Consider the following 21,196-nt stretch of genomic DNA (forward strand, 5'->3'; position numbering starts at 1 on the left):
TAACACAGGTCAGTGCAGCACGGGAACAGGCCCTTAGGTCCATAGTGCTTCTCCGGATGCTCTGGTTTTCTCCCACACCACAAAGCTGTCTGGATTAGTAGGTTAAGCAGACACTGTAAATAGCCCCTGTCCTTCCAAGAAGGTGATGGGAAGTGGGGGGAGGGGCATGCAGATTAAAAGAGGAAGGGAGAGAGGAAAAATAAGTGAGATGTATGTCGGATTGGTGTAAATGGATTACTGATGGTTGGTGCATTGGCACAGACCCATTCAGCTAAAGGGCCTGTTTCCATGCTATTCCATTTTATGGCTTAGTGAATGAGGAACGTTGAGCAAGAAAGGTTGAGAAAGTAGTCTATGATTTCACACAACCTAGCTTGACCCAGTCCACAATTTTTTTGGGTTAGAATCGATGTTTACAGATTATTGTGCGGCACACTACACAACAATTTAGCATCCAGAGAAACACTGATCACCTTCTCTGTTTATTTCAAAAGTGTAAATAACCAACAATGGGCCCTATGGGTGAGAATAGAGGCACAACTACAGATGACCAGCTGAAAACTCTGGAAAAACATTCAGCTGATTATCTTTTGATTTACCCCCAGTATGTCTCCCCCACTCCACCACAGAAAGCCAGAGAAATTTAAAAAAAAATTTTAATTAAAATTTCCTTGGAAAATAGAAATGTAATATTCACATCAACTGATGGAAATCTCTGCTCCAAAACCACTCAAAATATAGCAGTTGCATTTAGGAAGGCACTGAGCTCGAGTGCTGACAATGGGAGATTGTAGAGGCAAGGTAAAAACAGTGAGAGAAGTATATAAATTAGATTAGATTCAACTTTATTGTCATTGTGCCAAGTACAGATACAAAGTCAACGAAATGCAGTTAGCATCTGACCAGAAATGTAAAGAATAGTGTTATTTACAAAATAACTGCGGATAAAAAGAAAGTGCTATAGCACGTAAATATAAAAGTACTGAGTACAAAATGCGTGCAAAACTGCTTAGCGCTATGATGTGATCGCAAATACCTACCATAAATCTCAAATTACCCACCAACCCAAGTACCACTTGCCCTACCCAGGCAGAATCTTCAGCATCTTAAACCCCATAGAACTGGAGAAGCAAAGTTAGCCAGATCCTGAGAGACACGGGAGAGATTGCAGATGCTGGAGATCTGTAGCAACACACACACAATGCTGGAGAAACTCAGCAGATAGGCAGAATCTATGGAGGGAAACAAAGAAATTGAGAAAACCTACAGCACAATACAGGCCCTTCGGCCCACAAAGTTGTGCCGAACATGTCCCTACCTTAGAAATTACTAGGCTTACCTATAGCCCTCTATTTTCCTAAGCTCCATGTACCTATCCAAAAGTCACTTTAAAGACCCTATCGTATCCGCCTCCACCACCGTTGCCGGCAGCCCATTCCATGCACTCACCACTCTCTGCGTAAAAAAACATACCCCTGACATCTCCTCTGTACCTACTTCCCAGCACCTTAAATCTGTGTCCTCTTGTGGCAACTGTTTCAGCCCTGGGAAAAAGCCTCTGACTATCCACACGATCAATGCCTCTCATCATCTTAAACACCTCTGTCAGGTCACCAAAATGAACAGTCATTGTTTTAGGTTGAGACCCTTCATCAGAACTGCGTGCATTGCTCCTGATAAGAATCAAAGTTATTACCACTGACATTTGTTTGATGTTATGTTTGTGGCAGTGACAAGACATAAAAAATTACTATAAATTACAATAACAAATAAAGAGTGCAAAACAGGAGTAGGGAAGTGGTGTTCATGGACCATTCAGAAATCTCATGCTGGAGGGGAAGAAGCTGTTTCTAACATGTTGAGTGTGCATCTTCAGACTCCTCTGATGGTAGTAATGACAAGGGTCATATCCTGGATGATGAAGGATCCTTATTAATGGATGCTGCCTTCTTGAGACACTGCCTCTTGAAGAGGTCCTTGATGGTGGGGCGGCTGATGGAGCTGGCAAAATCTACAACCCTCTGCAGCCTCTTTAAGTCCTGTGCATTGGAGACTCCATATAAGGCAGTGATGCGACCAGTCAGAAGGCTCTCCACCGTACACTTGTTGAAATTTGCTCGTCTTTGGTGACATATCAAATCTCTTGAAACTCCTAACAAAGTAGAGCTGCTGGCACGCCTTCTTCACGATTGCATCAATATGTTGGACCCAGGATAGATACCCTAAGATAATGACACCCAGCTGCTCACCCTTTCTACAGCTGACCCGTTTTCTTCCAACTTTCCATTCCACAATCAATTCTTTGGTTTTGCTGATGCTGAGTGCAAGGTTGTTGTTGCGACACCACTCAACCTATCTATCTCCTGTACGCGTCGTCGTTGCCATCTGAGATCCTGCCAATGGCAGTGGTGTCAGCCGTAAACTGATAGATGCTGTTTGAGCTGCGCATAGCCACACTATGCTGAAAGAGTACAGCAGTGGAATAAGCAAACGAGAAGATGTTACTATTGATCTTCCGGTGAGGAAGTTGAAGATCCAGTTGCAAAGGCAAGTAAAGAGGCTCAGATAATGAAGCTTGTTATTTAGTACTGAGGGGATGATTGTATTGAGAGACTGCCTGAGGAGATTTCTAGTCATAATTTTAAATATTACTTAAAGCTACAGAAAAGATGTTCTTTTAAGACCAGGCCCATTACAGTCACAAAGGCATGGTAAACTCAAAAGGACAGGCAGATGAATAAGGTATGCTACCATACTAGAAGCATCTGAATAAGTGGCTGTTGCTTAGGAATCTATGCTCAAGGGATCATGCTAAGAAAAACAAAAGCTAGATTCAAAGGTACCAGCAGCTGTACTCAAATCAAACATTCATTAGATCTCAATAAATTTATGCTGCAAAAATTTCATGTTATACCAGTGAAGAACCCATACAGAGTCCTGTTGATAAATTCCCTTTTGCCACTGATAATATCATAACAGTGTACAGTTTTGGTCACCCTGTTATAGGAAAGATGTGGTTAATCTAGAAAGGGTGCAGAAAAGATTTACGAGGATATTGCCAGGACAAGAGAGCCGAGTTGTAGGGCAAGGTTAGCCGGGCTAGGTCTTTATTGCTTGGAACGTAGGCGAATGACAGCTGACCTTATAGAAATGTTTAGAATTATTATGAAGAACACAGATAAGGTGGATGGTAACAGGCTTTTCCCCAGGGTAAAAGGGTCTAAAACTAGGGGACACAGATTTAGGGTGAGAGGTGAAAGGTTTAAAAGGGCCAACTTTTTCACGCAGTGGGTGATGAGTATCTGGAACAAGTTGACAGACGAAGTGTTTAAGGCAGAAAAAATAGTATACAGTCGCCCCTCCTTATCAGCAGGTTCCACATCCGTAGGTTCAACCAACTGCTGATCGAAAATACTGTACAAGTATCCCCCGCTATCCGAAAGTAGAGTGTTCCTGTGAAACCTTTCGTAAGCCGAACCCAAAAAATAACCTACCGAATAACACATAAAACTTAAAATAACACTAACATATAGTAAAAGCAGGAATGATACGCTACTAGCAGAACCAATAGTAACATAGGCAGCTTTCAAGATTCCTTCTCCCTGCGTGTAAATAGTACAAACGGTGGTCGCAGGCAAGTTCAACACACGCACAATGTCCTTATATCATTCACCACGATCAAAACGCTTAATTACGTCCAGTTTTACGCTAAGCGTAACACCCTTATGAGCTCTCTTAGGCTTTTCTGATACCTTAGGACAAATCTTGCTAACGGATGCACAAAATAAATCGAGATAAAGCACTCTCGTTGCTCGGGGTGCGTGCTGCCCCTATAACGGCCTGCTGCAAAACAAACGCTGAACGCTATTTTCGCCTTTCGTAACACCCTTATGAGCTCTTAGACTTTTATATAAGGGACTTGAGCATCCACAAATTTTGGTGTCCACGGTGGGGGGGGTGGTCCTGGAACCAATCCCCCGCGGATACAGTGGGCCAACTGTAATTTAAGAAACACTTGGACAGGAGGGTTTAGGAGGATATTAGGACTAAATGGCTGGGCAACATGGTGGACATGTTCTATGACTCCAATCTAATGTGATATATATAAGCATTGTGACTCTTGGGAGCTGAATGTCCAAGATTACACATTGTATCGGAGGGATAGGAAGGTAGGCAGAGGGCAAGGTGTGGCTTTACTGGTAAAGAATGGCATCAAATCAGCAGAAAGATGTGACATAGGATCAGAAGATGTTGAATCCTTGTGGGTTGAGAAACTGCAAGAGTAAAAGGACCCGGATGGCAATTATATACAGGCCTCCCAACAGTGGCTGGGAGGCAGACCACTGTTTACTATGTTTGTGTTCAACTCAAATAACCTCTTTTTTATTCTCATATGCAGAGGCCTTGCGCTAGAATGCAGCTGGGGGGTAAATATATTACAATAGTCTCGTGGAATTTTAAGGGCCTTGGTCATGTTGTTAAGAGGGATAAAGTTTTTAGACATCTCAAATCTCTATCTGCAGATGTGATTTACTTCTCATGCCCATGGTGTGGCTATCCTCTTTAGGAAAAATATTCCATTTCAACTCACTTCCATGACCACAGATCCTTCTGGCAGGTTTATTATGATCTCTGGCACCATTAATTCGTTTCCGCTAACCTTCCTTAATATTTATTGTCCAAACACAGACGAGCCAAATTATTTTAGGAAAGTTTCTGATTTACTTCCGGATGCCAGTAATTCAAATATAATAATCGGCGGTGACTTGAATTGCTACCGAGATCCATATTTAGATAGATTGTCCTCCCGCTCGCCCTCAAATATCGTGTCAGTGTAGGTCCTAAATAATTTGATTAAATCTAGGAATTTAGTAGATATTTGGTGAGTTCAACATCCCACCGACAAGGACTGTTCTTATTATTCTCACGTTCATAAATCTTATAGTAGAATAGACTATTTTTTGGTTGACTCTCATTTAATATTTTGTGTTACCAATACAAAATATCATAATAGATTAATTTCTGACCATAGCCCCTTGACAATGTCCCTAAATCTCTCCCCTTCCAAACAAATCTATTCCTGGCGTCTTAACCCCTCCCTACTCGCCGATAAGAAATTTATAGAAAATATCACCACCAGATTAAAAGATTTTATAGAAATTAACGATAAACACGAGGTGTCAGACTCTGGGAGACATTAAAAGTTGTAATTCGTGGGTATATAATTTCATATGAATCTGCTGCTAAGAGGGAGAGAGAAGGGCGATTATTGAGAATACTCTCCCAACCCTCGAAGCGACATACCAGGCTTCGAAATCCTCTGAAGATAATAATAAAATAATGAAGCTTAAATATGAGTACAATTGTATCTTAGGTTATAATAAATAACCTTCTCTTAAAATTAAGACAAAAGCATTTCGAAATGGGGGTCAAGCCTGAGGGGCTCCTGGTGCGGCAACTCAGGGGCGCCCAGGCCCTAAGGTCAATTCATTGCATTAGATCGAGGGCGGGTACCCTGTTAACTAACCCCAAGGAGATAAAAGACTGTTTTAAAGAATTTTAGTGAACTCTACACTTCTAAATGCAATGCCACTCAATCTGATTTGAATGTCTTCTTTGATTCTTTTGTAATGCCGAAACTTAGTGACGCTGCTAGGGAGGACTTAGATTGTCCACATCACACGATTTGTACCAGCAGGCCAACCTCCAGAGCACCATACAACATCAAAAGATGTAAGCATTCTGCAGGCTGCTCGGGATTGGAAAATGGATGTGGACTTGGAAAAAAAGCTTGTGTTTTCCCTAGACATTGCGGTTACAACACTCTGGCCAGACATGGTCCTGTGGTCCACAACAGCCAAGCTGGCATATGTTGTGGAATTGACAGTACCATGGGAAGATGGTGTCGAAGAAGCTTATGAGAGGAAAAAGACCAAGTACTCTGAACTGGCAACTGAAGCTGCCCAGAATGGCTGGAAGACCAAGATTTTCCCTGTAGAAGTGGGATGCAGGGGACTCGTTGCTACATCTATGACTAGTCTACTGAAGAAGATGGGGGTGAGGGGTCACTCCCTCCAACAAGCAATCACGTCCTTGTCAAACGCAGCAGAAGAAAGCAGCAATTGGATTTGGATTAAAAGGAAAGACAACAACTGGGCTGCAAGATGAAGACAGAAGGGTATGGAACTGAGGGGGGTGTATCTGGGATGCCAGGTAGCACCGTTGAGCCCTCTGGAGACGTCGTGGGCTTATCAACGAAACATCAAAGAAGGAGGGTGCCCACCTGATGACCCCGATGACGTACCTACCCTCCCTCCTTGTCACTACTCGAAGCCCACTGCCAACATCGAGGGTGCCAACTTACCATAGGGATTGAAACATCAAGACCTAGTAGCTCTACTCTACTGACTTCACATTGGAAGAAATAACTTCTGCCATTAAGTCATTTCCGTCTGGCAAGGCTGCTGGGCCAGATGGATTTGGCTATGAATTTTATAAGAAATTCTGTGATATCCTTGCCCCACTTCTCCTCAGAATATCTTGCTCTAAGAGAGATAAAGCCTTGCCTAGAACATTGTATGAGGCTAACATTTCCCTCATTTTAAAGAAAGGCAAAGAGGAAACAGACCCGGCCAGCCCATTGCACTCCAGAATTTTGATAGAAAGGTAATTACTAAAATGCTGGCTAACCAACTAAATAAGCATTGTCAGCTATCATTCATCCTGATCAGACAGGATTTTTCCCGGATAGGTTCTCTTTTTCCAATGTCTGATGCCTCCTTAATACTATGTATGCTGATCATGGGAAAGCTTAGTGGGGCAGCAATTTTGTCCTTGATGCACAGAAGGCTTCTGACCAGATTGAGTGGCCTTACATGTTTGAGTCACTGTACCTGTTTGGGTTCGGGGAGTCATTTGTATCTTGCGTAAAACTGATATACGCCAGCCCAATGTGTTCTATTATAACTAATGGTGACAAGTCAACTCTGTCTCCCCTACACCATTCAGTTCAGCAGGGGTGCCCTCTCTCGTCGGCCCTTTTTGCCGTCGGGGTAGAACCCCTTGCCCTAAAAATAAGAAGTCACCCAAATATTCTGGGTTTGAAAGTGGGAGGTATTGAAACACTTATTAGTTTATATGCTGATGATGTGATACTCTACTTACAAAACTCAGAAAAGTCAGTCCCTCTTCTTCTAGATTTAATCACCTCTTTTGGCAGACTGTCGGGATACTCAATCAATTGGACAAAAAGTGACTTTGTGCCCCTCTCCAACGACTACACGCGGGGTATTCTGGAAAGTGTCCCTTTCAAAGTAGTTAAAGATCACTTTACTTATCTTGGCTTGGTAATCCCCAAAGATCCTAAATTAATATTTAAATTAAACTTCGCAGAGTTTATTTCAAAACTTAAACGGAATATAGGAAGTTGGAAAACCCTACCTCTGTCCATATTGGTCGTATAAATTCAATTAAAATGGCTTCCCTTCCTAGGTTTCTCTATCTTTGTCAAAATCTCCCCATTTTCCTTACATCAGCCTTCTTTAAAGAATTGGACTCCATAATATTGTCTTATAACTGGAATTATAAGAATCATAGGATTTTGAAAATTCATTTACAAAAGCCCAAGTCTGAAGGAGGGCTAGGACTGCCTGTATTTAGACACTATTATTGGGCTGTCAGTGCTAGGGCTTTAATGTTTTGGCAACAGGGGGCTCTGGATAACCTAGCCCCTGGGACTCCCTTGTGGCTATGTATGGAGTCTAACTCTGTTGTTAAGTCCTCCTTGGCAGCCATGCTGTTCTCTAGTTAGAGAAGCCTGGGACTTCAAAAAGTTTGAGTTTTGTTTTGAAAAATTCCGTCAGAATTCTAAATCAGATTAGGAGCATTCTAGGTTTACCAGAGACCTCTGCACAAACACCAATCTGTTTCAATCACTTCTTTCTACTCTCATGGTCAGATAAAACCTACCATGCTTGGAGGGAGAAGGGTCCAGTTTCTATTGAAGACCTGTACATAGAGGGACGGGTTGCAACATTTGGTCTGCTGAAAAAGAAATCTGAGCTGCCTCATTCGCACTTTTTTCGTTATTTACAAATTAGACACTACTTTCAATCTAAGATTTGTAATTTTGAAATCCTTCCAAGGAAACATATATTTTGATACTTTAAAGAACCCTCCAGGCATCTCGTTTCTAAGTTTGTACATTTGTTTGATAATTGCACTGTAACGTCCACTGTGAAGATTACAGACACCTGGAGAGAGGAGTTGGGCATTGAATTATCTGAAGCTGCCTGGGACAAGTGTTTGTCTATGATACAGGCTTGCTTTGTTAACAGCAGACACCAACTGATCCAGTTTAAAGTTGCCCACCGCCTCCATTACTCTAAACATAGATTGCACAGGATTTACCCTTCTGTCTCGCCAATGTGTGATAGATGCCAAGGGACAGAGGCCACACTGTCACACACCTTTTGGTTTTGTCCATTACTGACTGGATTCTGGTCCAAAATATTCGACTGGTACTCAAAGTCCTATAAAAGTTCCTTCCCCTTGGTAGCTGGTCTCGCTATATTTGGCTGCTCGCAACCTACTATTTGTTTCCCTGCAGCCATACAACAGTCCCTGATGCTGGGGATGATTGTTGCCAAAAGACTTACCTTGAGGGAATGGAAATCACCCTCTCCCCTTTCCTTTCGGAGATGGATGGCTGATATGATCTCAGACATACAGATGGAGAAACTCAGGTTCTTGAGAACCAATTCAATTAAAAAATTTTTGGCTATCTGGGATCCATTTCTGGCCTACATGGACGAGGCCGGGGGCGGATGAGCAATTTCCCCCCAGCTGATTTCTCATGGCTCTCATTTGAGATTTAATGTTTAGTATTTTTGAGCAGTTTGTACAATAGGCATTCCTCTAATGTTATGTCCCCTTTTTTTTTTGCTTATTTCATTTTTACACATGTCTGAGCTGTATGTTCTTGTTGATTTCATTGTTTTTTTTTAAATTTTGAAAATAAAGTATTAAAAAAATCATTGGACTCTGGTATGGTGCCAAAGGACTGGAAAACCGCAAATGCCACTCCATTCTTCAAGAAAGGAGGAAGCAGCAGAAAGGAAATTATAGGCTAGCCAGCCTGACCTCAGGTTGGGAAGATGTTAGAGTCAATTGTCAAGGACGAGGTGATGGAGTACTTGGTGACACAGGACAAGATAGGACAAAGTCAGCATGGAAAATCCTGAGTGACGAACCTGTTGGAATTCTTTGAGGAAGTTACAAGTAGGATCAATAAAGGGGATGCAGTGGATGTTGTATACTTGGGACTTTCAGAAGGCCTTTGATAAGATGCCACACATGAGGCTGTTAACCAAGTTAACAGCCTGTGGTATTACAGGAAAATTGCTAAGATGGTTAGAGCATTGGCTGATTGGAAGAAGGCAGTGAGTGGGAATAAAAGGATCCTTTCCTGGTTGGCTGCCAGTGACTAGTGGTGTTCCACAGTGGTCAGTGCTGGGACCACTTCTTTTTATGCTGTATATAAATGATTTAGGTGATGAAATAGATGGCTTTGTTGCCAAGTTTGCAGATGACACGAAGATTGGTGGAGGGGCAGTAGTGTTGTGGAAACGGGTAGGATGCAGAAGGACTTATACAGATTAGGAGAATGGGCAAGGAAGTGGCAAATGAAATATAATGTTGGAAAAAGCATGGTCATGCACTTTGGTAGTAGGAATAAATGTGCGGACTATTTTCTAAACGGGAGAAAATCCAAAATCAGAGATGCAAAGGGACTTGGGAGTCCTTGTGCAGAGCACCCTAACGTTAACTTGCAGGTTGAGTTGGTGGTGAGGAAGGCAAATGCAATGTTAGCATTCATTTCAAGAGGTCTAGAATACAAGAGCGGGGATGTGATGCTGAGGCCTCACCTTGAGTATTGTGTACCGCTTTAGGCTCCTCATCTTAGAAGAGATTACTGGCACTGGAGAGGGTCCAGAGGAGGTTCACAAGGATGATTCCAGGAATGAAAGGGTTATCATACGAGGAACGTTTGATGGCTCTGGGTCAGTACTCACTGGAATTTAGAAGGATGGGGGGGATCTCATTGAAACCTTTCGAATGTTGAAAGGACTAGGCAGAGTAGATGTGGAATGGATGTTTCACATGGTGGGAGAGTCTTGGACAAGAGGACACAGCCTCAAGATAGAGGGGCATCATTCAAAACAGAAATGTGGAGAAATTTCTTTAGCCAAAGGGTGGTGAATTTGTTGCCACATGCCGCTGTGGAGGCCAGGTCGTTGGGTGTACTTAAGGCAGAGATTGATAGATTCTTGATTCAACATGGCATCAAAGGTTACAGGAAGAAGGCTGGGAAATGGGGAGCAGCTATGATTGAATGGTGGAGCAGGCTCAATGGGCCAAATGGTTTACTTCTGCTTCTATGTCTTATGGTGTAAAAAGAGCAATTTAAGTTAGTCCCACTTACCATCTCTCCGTCCACAGATCCTAGATCACCTCTCTCAGATTCGCATTGGGTACCTTTTAAATGCAGGAAGATTACGGCCTCCAACTCTTTCAGATAGATTTCCAGATTACCAACAAGCAATGGCTAAAGAAAGATTTCCTCAACTGATCTTTAATCCTTTCAACAATTAACTTAATTCTTCAAGTGACACCAAACCATCTCACTGCTGATTTGTGCTTCCAATTCATCACCTATGCCTCTATTAATTTTGTGTAACTCCATCAACTCTCCCATTGTTTGGTATTACAAAGAAAACTGCACTAACCTGTCCAGTCTCTCCTCATAATTCCAGCCATGGCAACATTCTCCTAAATCTCCTCTGCACCCTACTCAGTGCAATCACATCCCTCCAGTAATGGTGATCAGATTGTAAAATGTAAAATCCATACAGGTTACCTAAAATACAGTACCCTCATCAATGCTTTCTCAAAAAGTTCAATTGTTAGGAAGGTGGTGTAGCTCCTGAAAGTCTATAATTAACATATACCATTCCATATTTGATTTGTACTGACGATCAGAATTCTTCCAATAATTTACCCATTGCCTATGTGCTGTGGTCAGTCTTCTCCTTTCATTGATAAATCGTATTCACTAACTTCCAGTCCACTCACATCCCACCTGAAAGCAAAGTGGATTAGAAATAACTGTGGGAGTCTGCTTTATTCCCTCTGAAGTATTTTTATTTTTAAAAAATCTGGGATGCACTTTATTCAGGTACGACAATTGAACCATTCCATGAGATCTAGATTTCTTAAAATACCCTCTAAATATTTTACCAAAAACTTCACATTCTTTCTCAATGCCAAATCTGAATCATTCCCAGTTTTTGGTGCAGGTACAAACAAAGTAATCATTTAGAACTATGAATATGACTTTACTTCACCACAGAGGCCTGCCTTTTGGTCTCTAATGGGATTTTCACCCTCCTCTCACAAAAATACCTAAGTGTCTCTTTTACCTGCCAATATTTTTCACGCACCCACTTTGTCTTCTGTTCTACCATTCTAATTTACATTGGATCTTCTGTATTCCTCTATTTCTTCTGCAGCATTGAGCGCTTGATATTTATAGTAATTTTTCCTCATTTTGCTCTACCCTACTGTCTATATTCCTCAACATCCATGATTGGTGAATAAGAGTCTAAATTTGGGAGCACTCTATTTTCTATTGTTAGTAACATATTTGGTCAGAATATTACTATCTTCTTGAAAGTCTCCCACATTCCCATCACTAACTCATGCTAAAATACCTGCTACCAGTACATTTTTACCAAATTACATGTCAGCCTGTTAGAAATAACCTTAACCTAATTTTGGAACTTTATTGCTGGTTTCAGCTTGTCTTTTTCCAGAACTATACTAAAATGGACAATGATCAAAACAACTATTGCTTCCAAAAATGTTCTTCCACTTGTCCAGGTTCATTCATTAAAATCAAATCTATGAAAGCTGCATCTTTTACTACTCATGCTACATATCAATATATAAAGTTCTCCAGAATTTTGTGCATTCTGCACTTTTCAGTTATACAGTCCTGGTTACAAATGTTGAAATCCTCTATTATACTGCACTTCGCAGAAAACCTGTCAACATGTTTGCTCTTCAACTCAACCCATACAGCTTCAGTCTTGAGCATTCTAACATGCCCCTGTATCCAACATTGTTACATTACTTAACTTGACCATTTTGTTGAGAATTCTTGTAACTAGGAAGTATTTAGCTGTCTGTCCTACCCACCTTCAAGTTATATTTCAATAATTATCACAATACCACACTCCCATCTATCCGTACTCCAAGATCACTGCATTTCCAAAATCTCTCACAGAGGTACCTCTTGCTTCCAACTTCAGATCTATAGTTGTTGAGGCCGATGCAAAATCTGGAGATGCTGCTACAAGTGAGCAGATGGTGCTTGAAGCAGCAGCTAGGTGGATAGGTAGATTGGAAGGCAGGGCGCTTCTTCCACTTTTTATATTGGGCTTGTATGAAAACCTACTTACTGATCAAATCCTCCTGCTCCATTTTTAACACTCATGGACTAATCAAGAGCAGGAGATAGCTAAGATTTTTAACGTCTCTATCTCCTCAGTGTTTACCTCAAGAAATGAGAATAGTAGCGAGATCTTACAATTATGTTAATTTTGAGGAAGGAGTTATTTGCAGCTTTGAAGTGCATTAAGGAAGCCAAATCCACAGGGTCTGACCAAGTGCACCCCGACCTCATGGGAGGCCAGGGAAGCAATCCCAGAGGCCCTTGTAGAGACACTTGCTTTATCATTAGCCACTGGTGATGTTCCAGAAGACTGGAAAATAGCTAATGTTGTTCCATTTTTCAAGAAGTGTAGCAAATATAGGCTAAGGAATATGAGCCATTGAACTTAACTTCAGTTGTAAGCAGTTACTAGAGGGAATTCTGAGGTGCAAGATCTAACATCAGTTTGATAGTCAAGGCCTAATCAGGAATAGTCAGCATGGTTTTGTTCATAGGAGGACATGTCTGATAAATCTTCTAGGTTTCTCAAAGAAAGGGGATACATGAAGATAGGTCTGTGGATGTCATCTACATGAATTTTAGTAAGGCCATTAACAAGGTCCCATGTGGAAGACTGATCTAGAAGGTTAGGTTGTATGGGATTCAGGGAAAGCTAGCAAAGTGGATTCAGAAGTGGCTCAATGATAGTAAACAGAAAGTGATGGTTGAAAGTTTATTCTCCAGCTGGAGGCCTGTGACTGGTGGGTGCCCCAGGAGTCAGTGTTGGGAACTCTTGTTATTTATGCTAATGACCTGGATATGAATGCCTGTGGCACAATTAGAAAGTTTGCTGATGATACTAAATTTGGGGGGGAAGGGGATCTTATAATAATAAGTTGATTACAATGAAATGCAAAGAGATGTTGATCAGCAATGTTCCCTCTAAATTTTTTATAGCTGCGCGGACCAACCATTGCCCTGAGCAGGAAATTTTTGCATTATATAATTTTTCCAAGTGCCTGAAAAGTGCATGACACTTTAAAAAAAACATTATATAAAATAAAATTATAACTGCATGTCAAAAAAGGCTATGTGCGTGGGAGCATTTCAGTTACAGTACAGCCGTGCACCCACGCAGCTTACAGAGAACAGTGTTGGTTAGTTAGGGAGACGAGCTGAGAAATGACAAATGGAGTTCAACTCAGATAAATGCGAGCTGATGCATTTTGGACAGTCAAACTAGAGTAGGATTTATACAGTGAACAGCAGGACACTGACAAACGCTACAAACAAGAGACCTGGGAGTACAAGTCCACAGTTCTTGAAAGTTACTGAGCAAGTAAACAGGGTGATAAAGTAGGCATTTTGCTGGCTTTCAGCAGTCAGGGTATCCGGCTTAGAAGTATGTTGCAGTCATTGCTGAGGCTGCACTTGGAATATTATATACGGTTTTGGTCACCCGACTATAGTAAAGACATTATCAAGCTGGAGAGCGTGCAGAATAGATCTGAGGATGCTACCCGAGTTACGGGGAGAGATTGACCACAATGGATATTTAGTCCCCGGAGCATCGGAGAATGACGGATGATCTCATCAAACTTTATAAACTTATGAGGTGAATGGATAAAGTCCACAGTTATCATCTTCTCCCCCAGGTGGGGGAGCCCAAAACTAGAGGGCACAGATACAAGATAAGACGGGAGAGATTTAAAAGAGACCCGAGAGGTAACTTGATAGGGCAGTAAATACCTGGAATGTGTGCAAGAGGAAGTGGTTGCAAATGCAATATTTAAGAGGCATTTGTGCAGGTACATGGAGGGGAGGGTCTTGGAGGATTATGGGCCCAATGCAGGGATATTGGACTAGCGATGCTGTGGTTGGCATGAACCAGTTGGTCTGAATGGCCTGTTTCCACACTGTATTACTCTGTGATTCGCTGGGCCAGGATTCTCCTTGTCTGATCAGTGGGGATGTCAATGTGTTCAGAGATGATTCTTGATTCATTTGTCTTGCCACGACAAAGTTTGACACACAATGTCCAGTTCTGGCATCTGATGCTGGCTGTAAGTAATGTGACACTTAGCATAATTATAACCCCATGCTGAGGGTGCTGAACTTGAGAGAGAAAGTTGACATTAGCTCAATTATCCTGCTAGTGGACTTGGAGGACACAATATTAGCACCATCACTTTGGTGTTCGGACTAGTTGCTCAGGCATATAGGAAGGCAGACTTTATTGTTGCCTACAAGATTGCTGCTGGGTTTGCAGGCTTAATCTTCACACTCTTTTATTGCCCAAATAACTAAAGGTTTGGTTGGCTTCGTTGACATCCACCTTCCCTGAAAGTCCAGATTTCCAGAATTTCTTAGACTGAAGTTTTTATGGGAAGGAGTCATGTTGTACAGTAGACACAACTTAGTAGAGAACTTTGCAGATGTTAAGTGCAAGGCCATTCTCTTCTATAGCTCATTGAATGAGATGATAATGATTTAGAACTCAGTCTCAAACATACTGAAAGTAAGCTGGACCTCAGAATTAGAATCAGGTTTAATATCACCAGCATTCTGTATGTCATGAAATTTGTTGTTTTGTGGCAGCAGTACATTGCAATACATAGTATACATTAAACTATACATTACAAGATATATATAATAAAAGTACATTAAATAAGTAGTGCAAAAAGAGAGAAAAAAATATACTGAGGAAGTGTTCATGGGTTAGTTGTCTCCAGAAATCTGATGACACAGGGGAAAAAGCTGTGACTGAAATGTTGAGTGCATGTCTTCAGGTTCCTTACCTCCTCCTTAATGGTGGTAATGAGAAGAGGGCAAGTCCTAGGTGATGGGGGTTCTGAATCATTGATGTCACCTTATTGAGGCATTGCCTTTTGAAGGTGCCTGGATGATGGGGAGGTTAGCCCATGATGAAGCAGGCTGAGTTTACAACTTTTCTGCAGCTTTTTCCAATCTTGTGCAGTGGCCACTCCATATCGGACAGTGATGCAACCAGTTAGAATGATCTCCAAAGTACATCTGTAGAAATTTGTGATCATCTTTGGTGACATATCAACTCCCCTCAAATTCTTAATGAAATATAGCCACTATAGTGCCTTCTTTGTAATTGCATCAACATGTTGGGCCCAGGATAGATCCTCAGAGTGTTGACACCCAGGAACTTGAAACTACTCACCCTTTACACATCTAATCCCCCGATGAGGACTAGTGTGTGTTCCCTCAACTTACACTTCCTGAAATCCACAATCAATTCCTTGGTCTTAACGACATTGAGTGCAAGGTTGTTGCTGTGATACCACTCAACCAACTGATCTATCTCACTCCTGTGCCTCCACATCAGCATATGAAATTCTGCCAGCAATAGTTATTTTGTTAGCAAATTTATAGCTGCCATTTGAGCTGTGCCTAGCCATACAGTCACGGGTGTGGAGAGAGTAGAGCAGTGGGCTAAGCACGCATCGCACCAGTGTTGACTGTCAATGAGGAGATGTTATTTCCAATCTGCACAGAGTGTGGTTTTTTGGTGAGAAAGTCAAGGATCCAAGAGGGAGGAATAGAGGTCCAGGCTTTTGAGCTTTTTAAGAAGAACTGAAGGCATGATTGTGTTGAAAGAACTGTATATCTTGGTTCCACAATGGAGACCAAAGATTGCAGACTTTCCTACTTCTATAAAGAAGCTCCAGTCCACCAATTATGATACAAATTAAAGTGAAAATGCGTGTTGTGGAGCCACTGGTTCAGATTGTGGCTTGTATGCCATCATGGAGCAAGACAGAGACGAATTTCTGCTCTCAACCAAATCTAAGAAAGCAGCTCTACAGATATAACTAGAACATGGTTTTCTTTTTACTATTTTTTAAATCAGCCGCTTGTTTCTTCTGATTTCCAAATCCTTACAATGACTCTTCCAGACTCATTTACTAAACCACCACTTTAAACATCTAATTTTGCCCTTCTCCCTCTGAAATTGCTGTCAGGGTTCCATACCTCCAGCAAACAAGTTCCCACTAGTAAACATCCCTTCAAGAAAATGGTGTTTTGCCCCACCACCTTTAGAACTGGTCAAAATTCTCTCACCATCCCCCTACTTCTGCACTCACCAGGATGTGACACCAGTCGTACCTGTAATTGGAAGATTAACAACTTTGAGATCCTATTTTTAAATCTCATCCATAACACTCTGTACTTAACATTGTCATACTATCTAACTGTACCCATAAGGACCACATCTCTGGCTGTCCATCCTTCTAACTCAGAATGATCGACAGCTTCTCAGTGATATCCTTAACCTTAGTAGCTGGGAGGCAACATTCCATCTTAGAGTCATATCTGAGGTCATTCAAATACCATTCTGCCCTTCCAGTACTGAATGCCCCAACTTGATACTTCAACTCCCACATACCACATCCAGCAGTCATCTAAGGAGCTGTTGCCTTCTCCACTATAGAGGCAAACACCCACTGGAGGGTGTGATATACTTAGACTGTACCTGTCGGTCTTCTTTGGCTGCTTGCAAATGTTTAGACTTCAGGTTGACTATCTCCTGAAACATATCAGATAATGCTCAAGGTCTGAAATCTATACTTGGCACCACTTTCTGCCCACAGAAGAGCATTCTATATTTTCCACCGGGCACAGGATGTGCTTTCAACATGAAACACAGAAACATAGAAAACCTACAACACAATACAGGCCTTTCGCCCACAATACTGGGCCGAACATGTACTTACTTTAGAATTTACCTAGGGATACCCATAGCCCTCTATTTTTCTAAGCGCCATGCACCTATCCAAGAGTCTCTTAAAAGACCCTATTGTATCCACCCCCACCACCGTTGCCAGCAGCCCATTCCACGCACTCACCATTCTGCGTAAAAAAACTTACCCCTGACATCTCTTCTGTACCTACTTCCAAGCACCTTAAAACTGTGCCCTCTTGTGTTAGCCATTTCAGTCCTGGGAAAAAGCCTCTGACTAGCCACATAATCAATGCCTCTCATCATCTTATACACCTCTATCAGGTCACCTCTCATCCTCCGTCGCTCCAAGGAGAAAAGGCCAAGTTCACTCAACCTATTCTCATAAGGCATGCTCCCCAATCCAGGCAACATCCTTGGTAAATCTCCTCTGCACCCTTTCTATAGTTTCCACATCCTTCCTGCAGTGAGGTGACAGAACTGAGCACAGTACTCCAAGTGGGGTCTGACCAGGGTCCTATATAGCTGCAACATTACCTCGCGGCTGTACCATTTCTCTCCTTGTTATAATAATGGAAAAATATAACAGCTCAGGCCAATGCTCAATAGGTGATCTTTTTAAAATAAAAAATGCTTTATTAATTAAAAGTTATTTTCAATCAATAAATATCTTCTTTTCAGAAAATCTCCTTGCTTTTCACTCTATTGGAGCTAGATTCTGTGTTTGAAGAATTAATTACAATAAATTTCAAGTGTGAGACAGACTTATTCCCTCCATATCTCTAGAGGGAGCAGGTCTTAGACTGCTGCTCTTACTTACAAAGCTTTTGTGTTGGCTTCAGCAACCTTCAATGTATTTCTTAGAAAGTATCCCTGCTGCCTGAAAAATGACAGTTGGTAGTGTTTCTTTACAAACCTATTGTCGCACTGCAACACCAACACGTTTCAGGCAGACCAAATTGATCATCCAGCAGTACTTGACATTCATCTTGGTAAACCTAGTGCTGGGATTGTGCTTGTTGGTATACTCAAGGATACGTGTATCAACGTCAATCGTCCTGGTTGAGGAAATCTTGAAAGCTTCTTCCAGTGGTAGTGAGTGCCTCACTGTCCAAGATGAGCTCTCCACCGTTTTATTTATTTGCAATGATAACACCTCAAATATTCAATTAAATTGGGCAGCATGAAGTTTCAATGAAAATGATTTCAAACATCAATTCACCTCTCTCTCCACAGATGCTCCGATTTGTATATTGCCAAAATCTTGTTTTTAAGATACCCAGCTTCCCCACTGTTTTGCCTGATGTTAAACATAAAGCAAGCAAATTCGAGATGATGATTACTTTAAAACCCTGCAATTTATACAAGGGGCTTGCTAGACTGACAACTTTGTTAAAATAGCGATTAAAACAATGGTTAAAATATGGCGTTATCTGCATCAGGCCAAACTGAGCGGGTCCAGTCCGACCAACGTACCTCTCGACAAGGATCAACTTTCAGACTCGCCGACAGCATCTGCGCGTCCTGTTGCACCACCCAGCTCTGCATCTTCCCGGCCGGCGGGTGTGACCCTATGATCCCCCTCCGCCCGGCCGACGGATTCAACTCCGAGCTCCCGCTCCCCCCGGCCACTGAATCCGACCCCAGGCTGTCGTTGCTCCCCACCGGCAGGTCGGACTGCGGGCTCCTAAGGGCCAACGATTCCAGCCCCAGGCTCCTGCTCCTATCGGTCGATGGATCCGACCTCAGGCTCTCACTGCCCTCGACAGGCGGCTCCGAACCGGGGTTCCCGCTGCCCTCGGCAGGCGGCTCCGAACCGGGGTTCCCGCTGCCCTCGGCAGGCGGCTCCGAACCGGGGTTCCCGCTGCCCTCGGCAGGCGGCTCCGAACCGGGGTTCCCGCTGCCCTCGGCAGGCGGCTCCGACCCGGCTGGCTCCGACTCCGAGCTCATGTTCTCTCCGGCCACTCTCACCTCCATCCTGCGCAAACTCCCCGCTTTTCTGCCGGTTACCTCGGCGACGGCACGATCACCTCAACTTGGCGCTAGTACCCGATGCGCAACCCTGCAAATGTCTGGTATCTACCTCCCAGGCTGCAGGCGGCGCTAACACCGGCCGTATGGGGGCGGGGGAAGGGGACACCAGCAGCCATTGATTCAAGTTCAACAACGATGCAGCAGATTTTCAGTCAGCAGTACACAGCTTCTCTGGTTAGAGTAAGACAATCCAACCCCAAAATTGCGGCCATAATTAATAGCCTGGTTAAGTCACTAAGTTCCACAGGAAAATAAATACGTATATTTATAAATTGCAACAACCTTGAACTTCTATCGATATAAATAGAAGGAAGTTTAAGTCGTCACCACTTGCCAAAGAAGAACACTTAGAACTAACCAAAGCATTAAGGTAAATGGGAATAAAAAATACAAAGAAAAAGAACAAACTTAACATTCACAAGGCCATGAGACAGTCTCAGGAAAACTGCACCAACACCTCGGGTCTGAGGCCTTTCATCAAAAATGCTTGGGGTAAATACTTATTTAAGACGGAGAGCTCTGAGAATTAGATATTTAAAAGGGGCAGGAAGGGAAGTAAATGAGGTGAGGATTGGCATTACTAATCAGGTATAGTATCAGAGTTGCAGAAAGGTAGGATATCGTGGAGGGAACATCTACTGAGTCAGTGTAGGTGGAATATCAGAAACAAGAAGGGTGCTATTCTATTCACTGAGGAAGGAGTGTCACAGGTGATTTAATTTTAGAGTTTTTATGAGTTATAATATGTAACAAGTTATATCTGTGTATATACTGTACGTATGTATATTTAAATAACATATATCTTAGTTTTTCAAGGAATTTACTAGGACATTTGATGAAGGCAAGGCAGTGGATGTTGTCTACAAGGCCTTTGTCAAGGTCCTACGTGGGAGGTTGGTCAAGAAGGTTCAGTCACTTAGCATTCCAAGATGAGGTAGTAAATGGAATTAGATATCGGCTTTGCAGGAGAGGCCAGAGTGGTAGTAGATGGTTGCTTCTCTCACTGGAGGCCTGTGACTAGTGGTGGGCTACAAGGATCGATGCTGGATCCTTTGTTGTTTGCCATCTATATTAGATTAGATTTAACTTTATTGTCATTGTGCCGAGTACAGATACAAAGCCAATGAAATGCAGTTAGCATCTGACCGGAAATGCAAAGAATAGTGTTATTTACAAAATAACTGTGAATAAAGTGTAAGTCCTACAACACACAAATATAAAAGTACTGAGACAGTACAATACGGATGCAATACTGCTTAGCGCTGTGATGTGAGGTTCAGCAGGGTCACAGCCTCAGGGAAGAAGCTCCTTCTGTGCCTGCCGGTGCGGGAGCAGAGGCTCCTGTAGTGCCTACCAGATGGGAGGAGAGTAAACAGTCCATGGTTAGGGTGAGATGCATCCTTGATAATGCTTTTCACCCTGCCCAGGTAGCGTTTATGGTAGATGTTCTCAATGGTGGGTAATTGGGTGCCGATAATCCACTGGGCAGTTTTTGCCACACGCTGGAGTGCTTTGCGGTCCGATATGGTACAATTGCCATACCACACCAAGGTGCAGTTGGTGAGTATGCTCTCAATGGTACAGCAGTAAAAGTTCGTCAGTATTCTGGGACAGAGGTGAGCTTTCTTGATGCTCCACAGGAAATAAAGGCGCTGTTGTACCTTTTTGATCAGGATGGAGGAGTTCAGGGACCAGTTGAGATTCTCGGAAATGTGGACGATAATGTGGTAAACTAGATTAGCAAATTTGCAATGTCACCAAGATTGTGGGTGTAGTGGACAGTGAGGAAAACTGTCAAGGCTTGCAGCGGGATCTTGACCAAGTGGAAAACTGGCAGATGGAATTTAACGCAGGCAAGTGTAAGATGTTGCATTTTGTGAGGACCAACCAGGGTGGGTCTTACACGGTGCATAGTAGGGCTCTAAAAAGTGTGCCAGAACAGAGGGATCGGGGAAACA

At 42.5% G+C, this 21,196-nt stretch overlaps 1 protein-coding gene across 3 annotated transcripts in view; it reads right to left on the minus strand.

Annotated features, from left to right (window-relative positions):
• LOC140186074 (uncharacterized) overlaps positions 1 to 19,256 on the minus strand; it is a 66,267-nt gene extending 47,011 nt beyond the window's left edge. For all 3 annotated transcript variants that reach the window (XM_072239933.1, XM_072239950.1, XM_072239943.1), the window contains exon 1: positions 18,681 to 19,256. In XM_072239933.1, coding sequence (XP_072096034.1) covers positions 18,681 to 19,181 — 501 coding nt within the window. In that variant the 5' untranslated portion in view covers positions 19,182 to 19,256. The remainder of the gene's footprint in view (positions 1 to 18,680) is intronic.
• Between the last annotated feature and the right edge of the window lie 1,940 nt (positions 19,257 to 21,196).

The sequence above is a fragment of the Mobula birostris genome, chromosome 2 (assembly GCF_030028105.1).
Source record: "Mobula birostris isolate sMobBir1 chromosome 2, sMobBir1.hap1, whole genome shotgun sequence".
NCBI lineage: Eukaryota > Metazoa > Chordata > Chondrichthyes > Myliobatiformes > Myliobatidae > Mobula > Mobula birostris.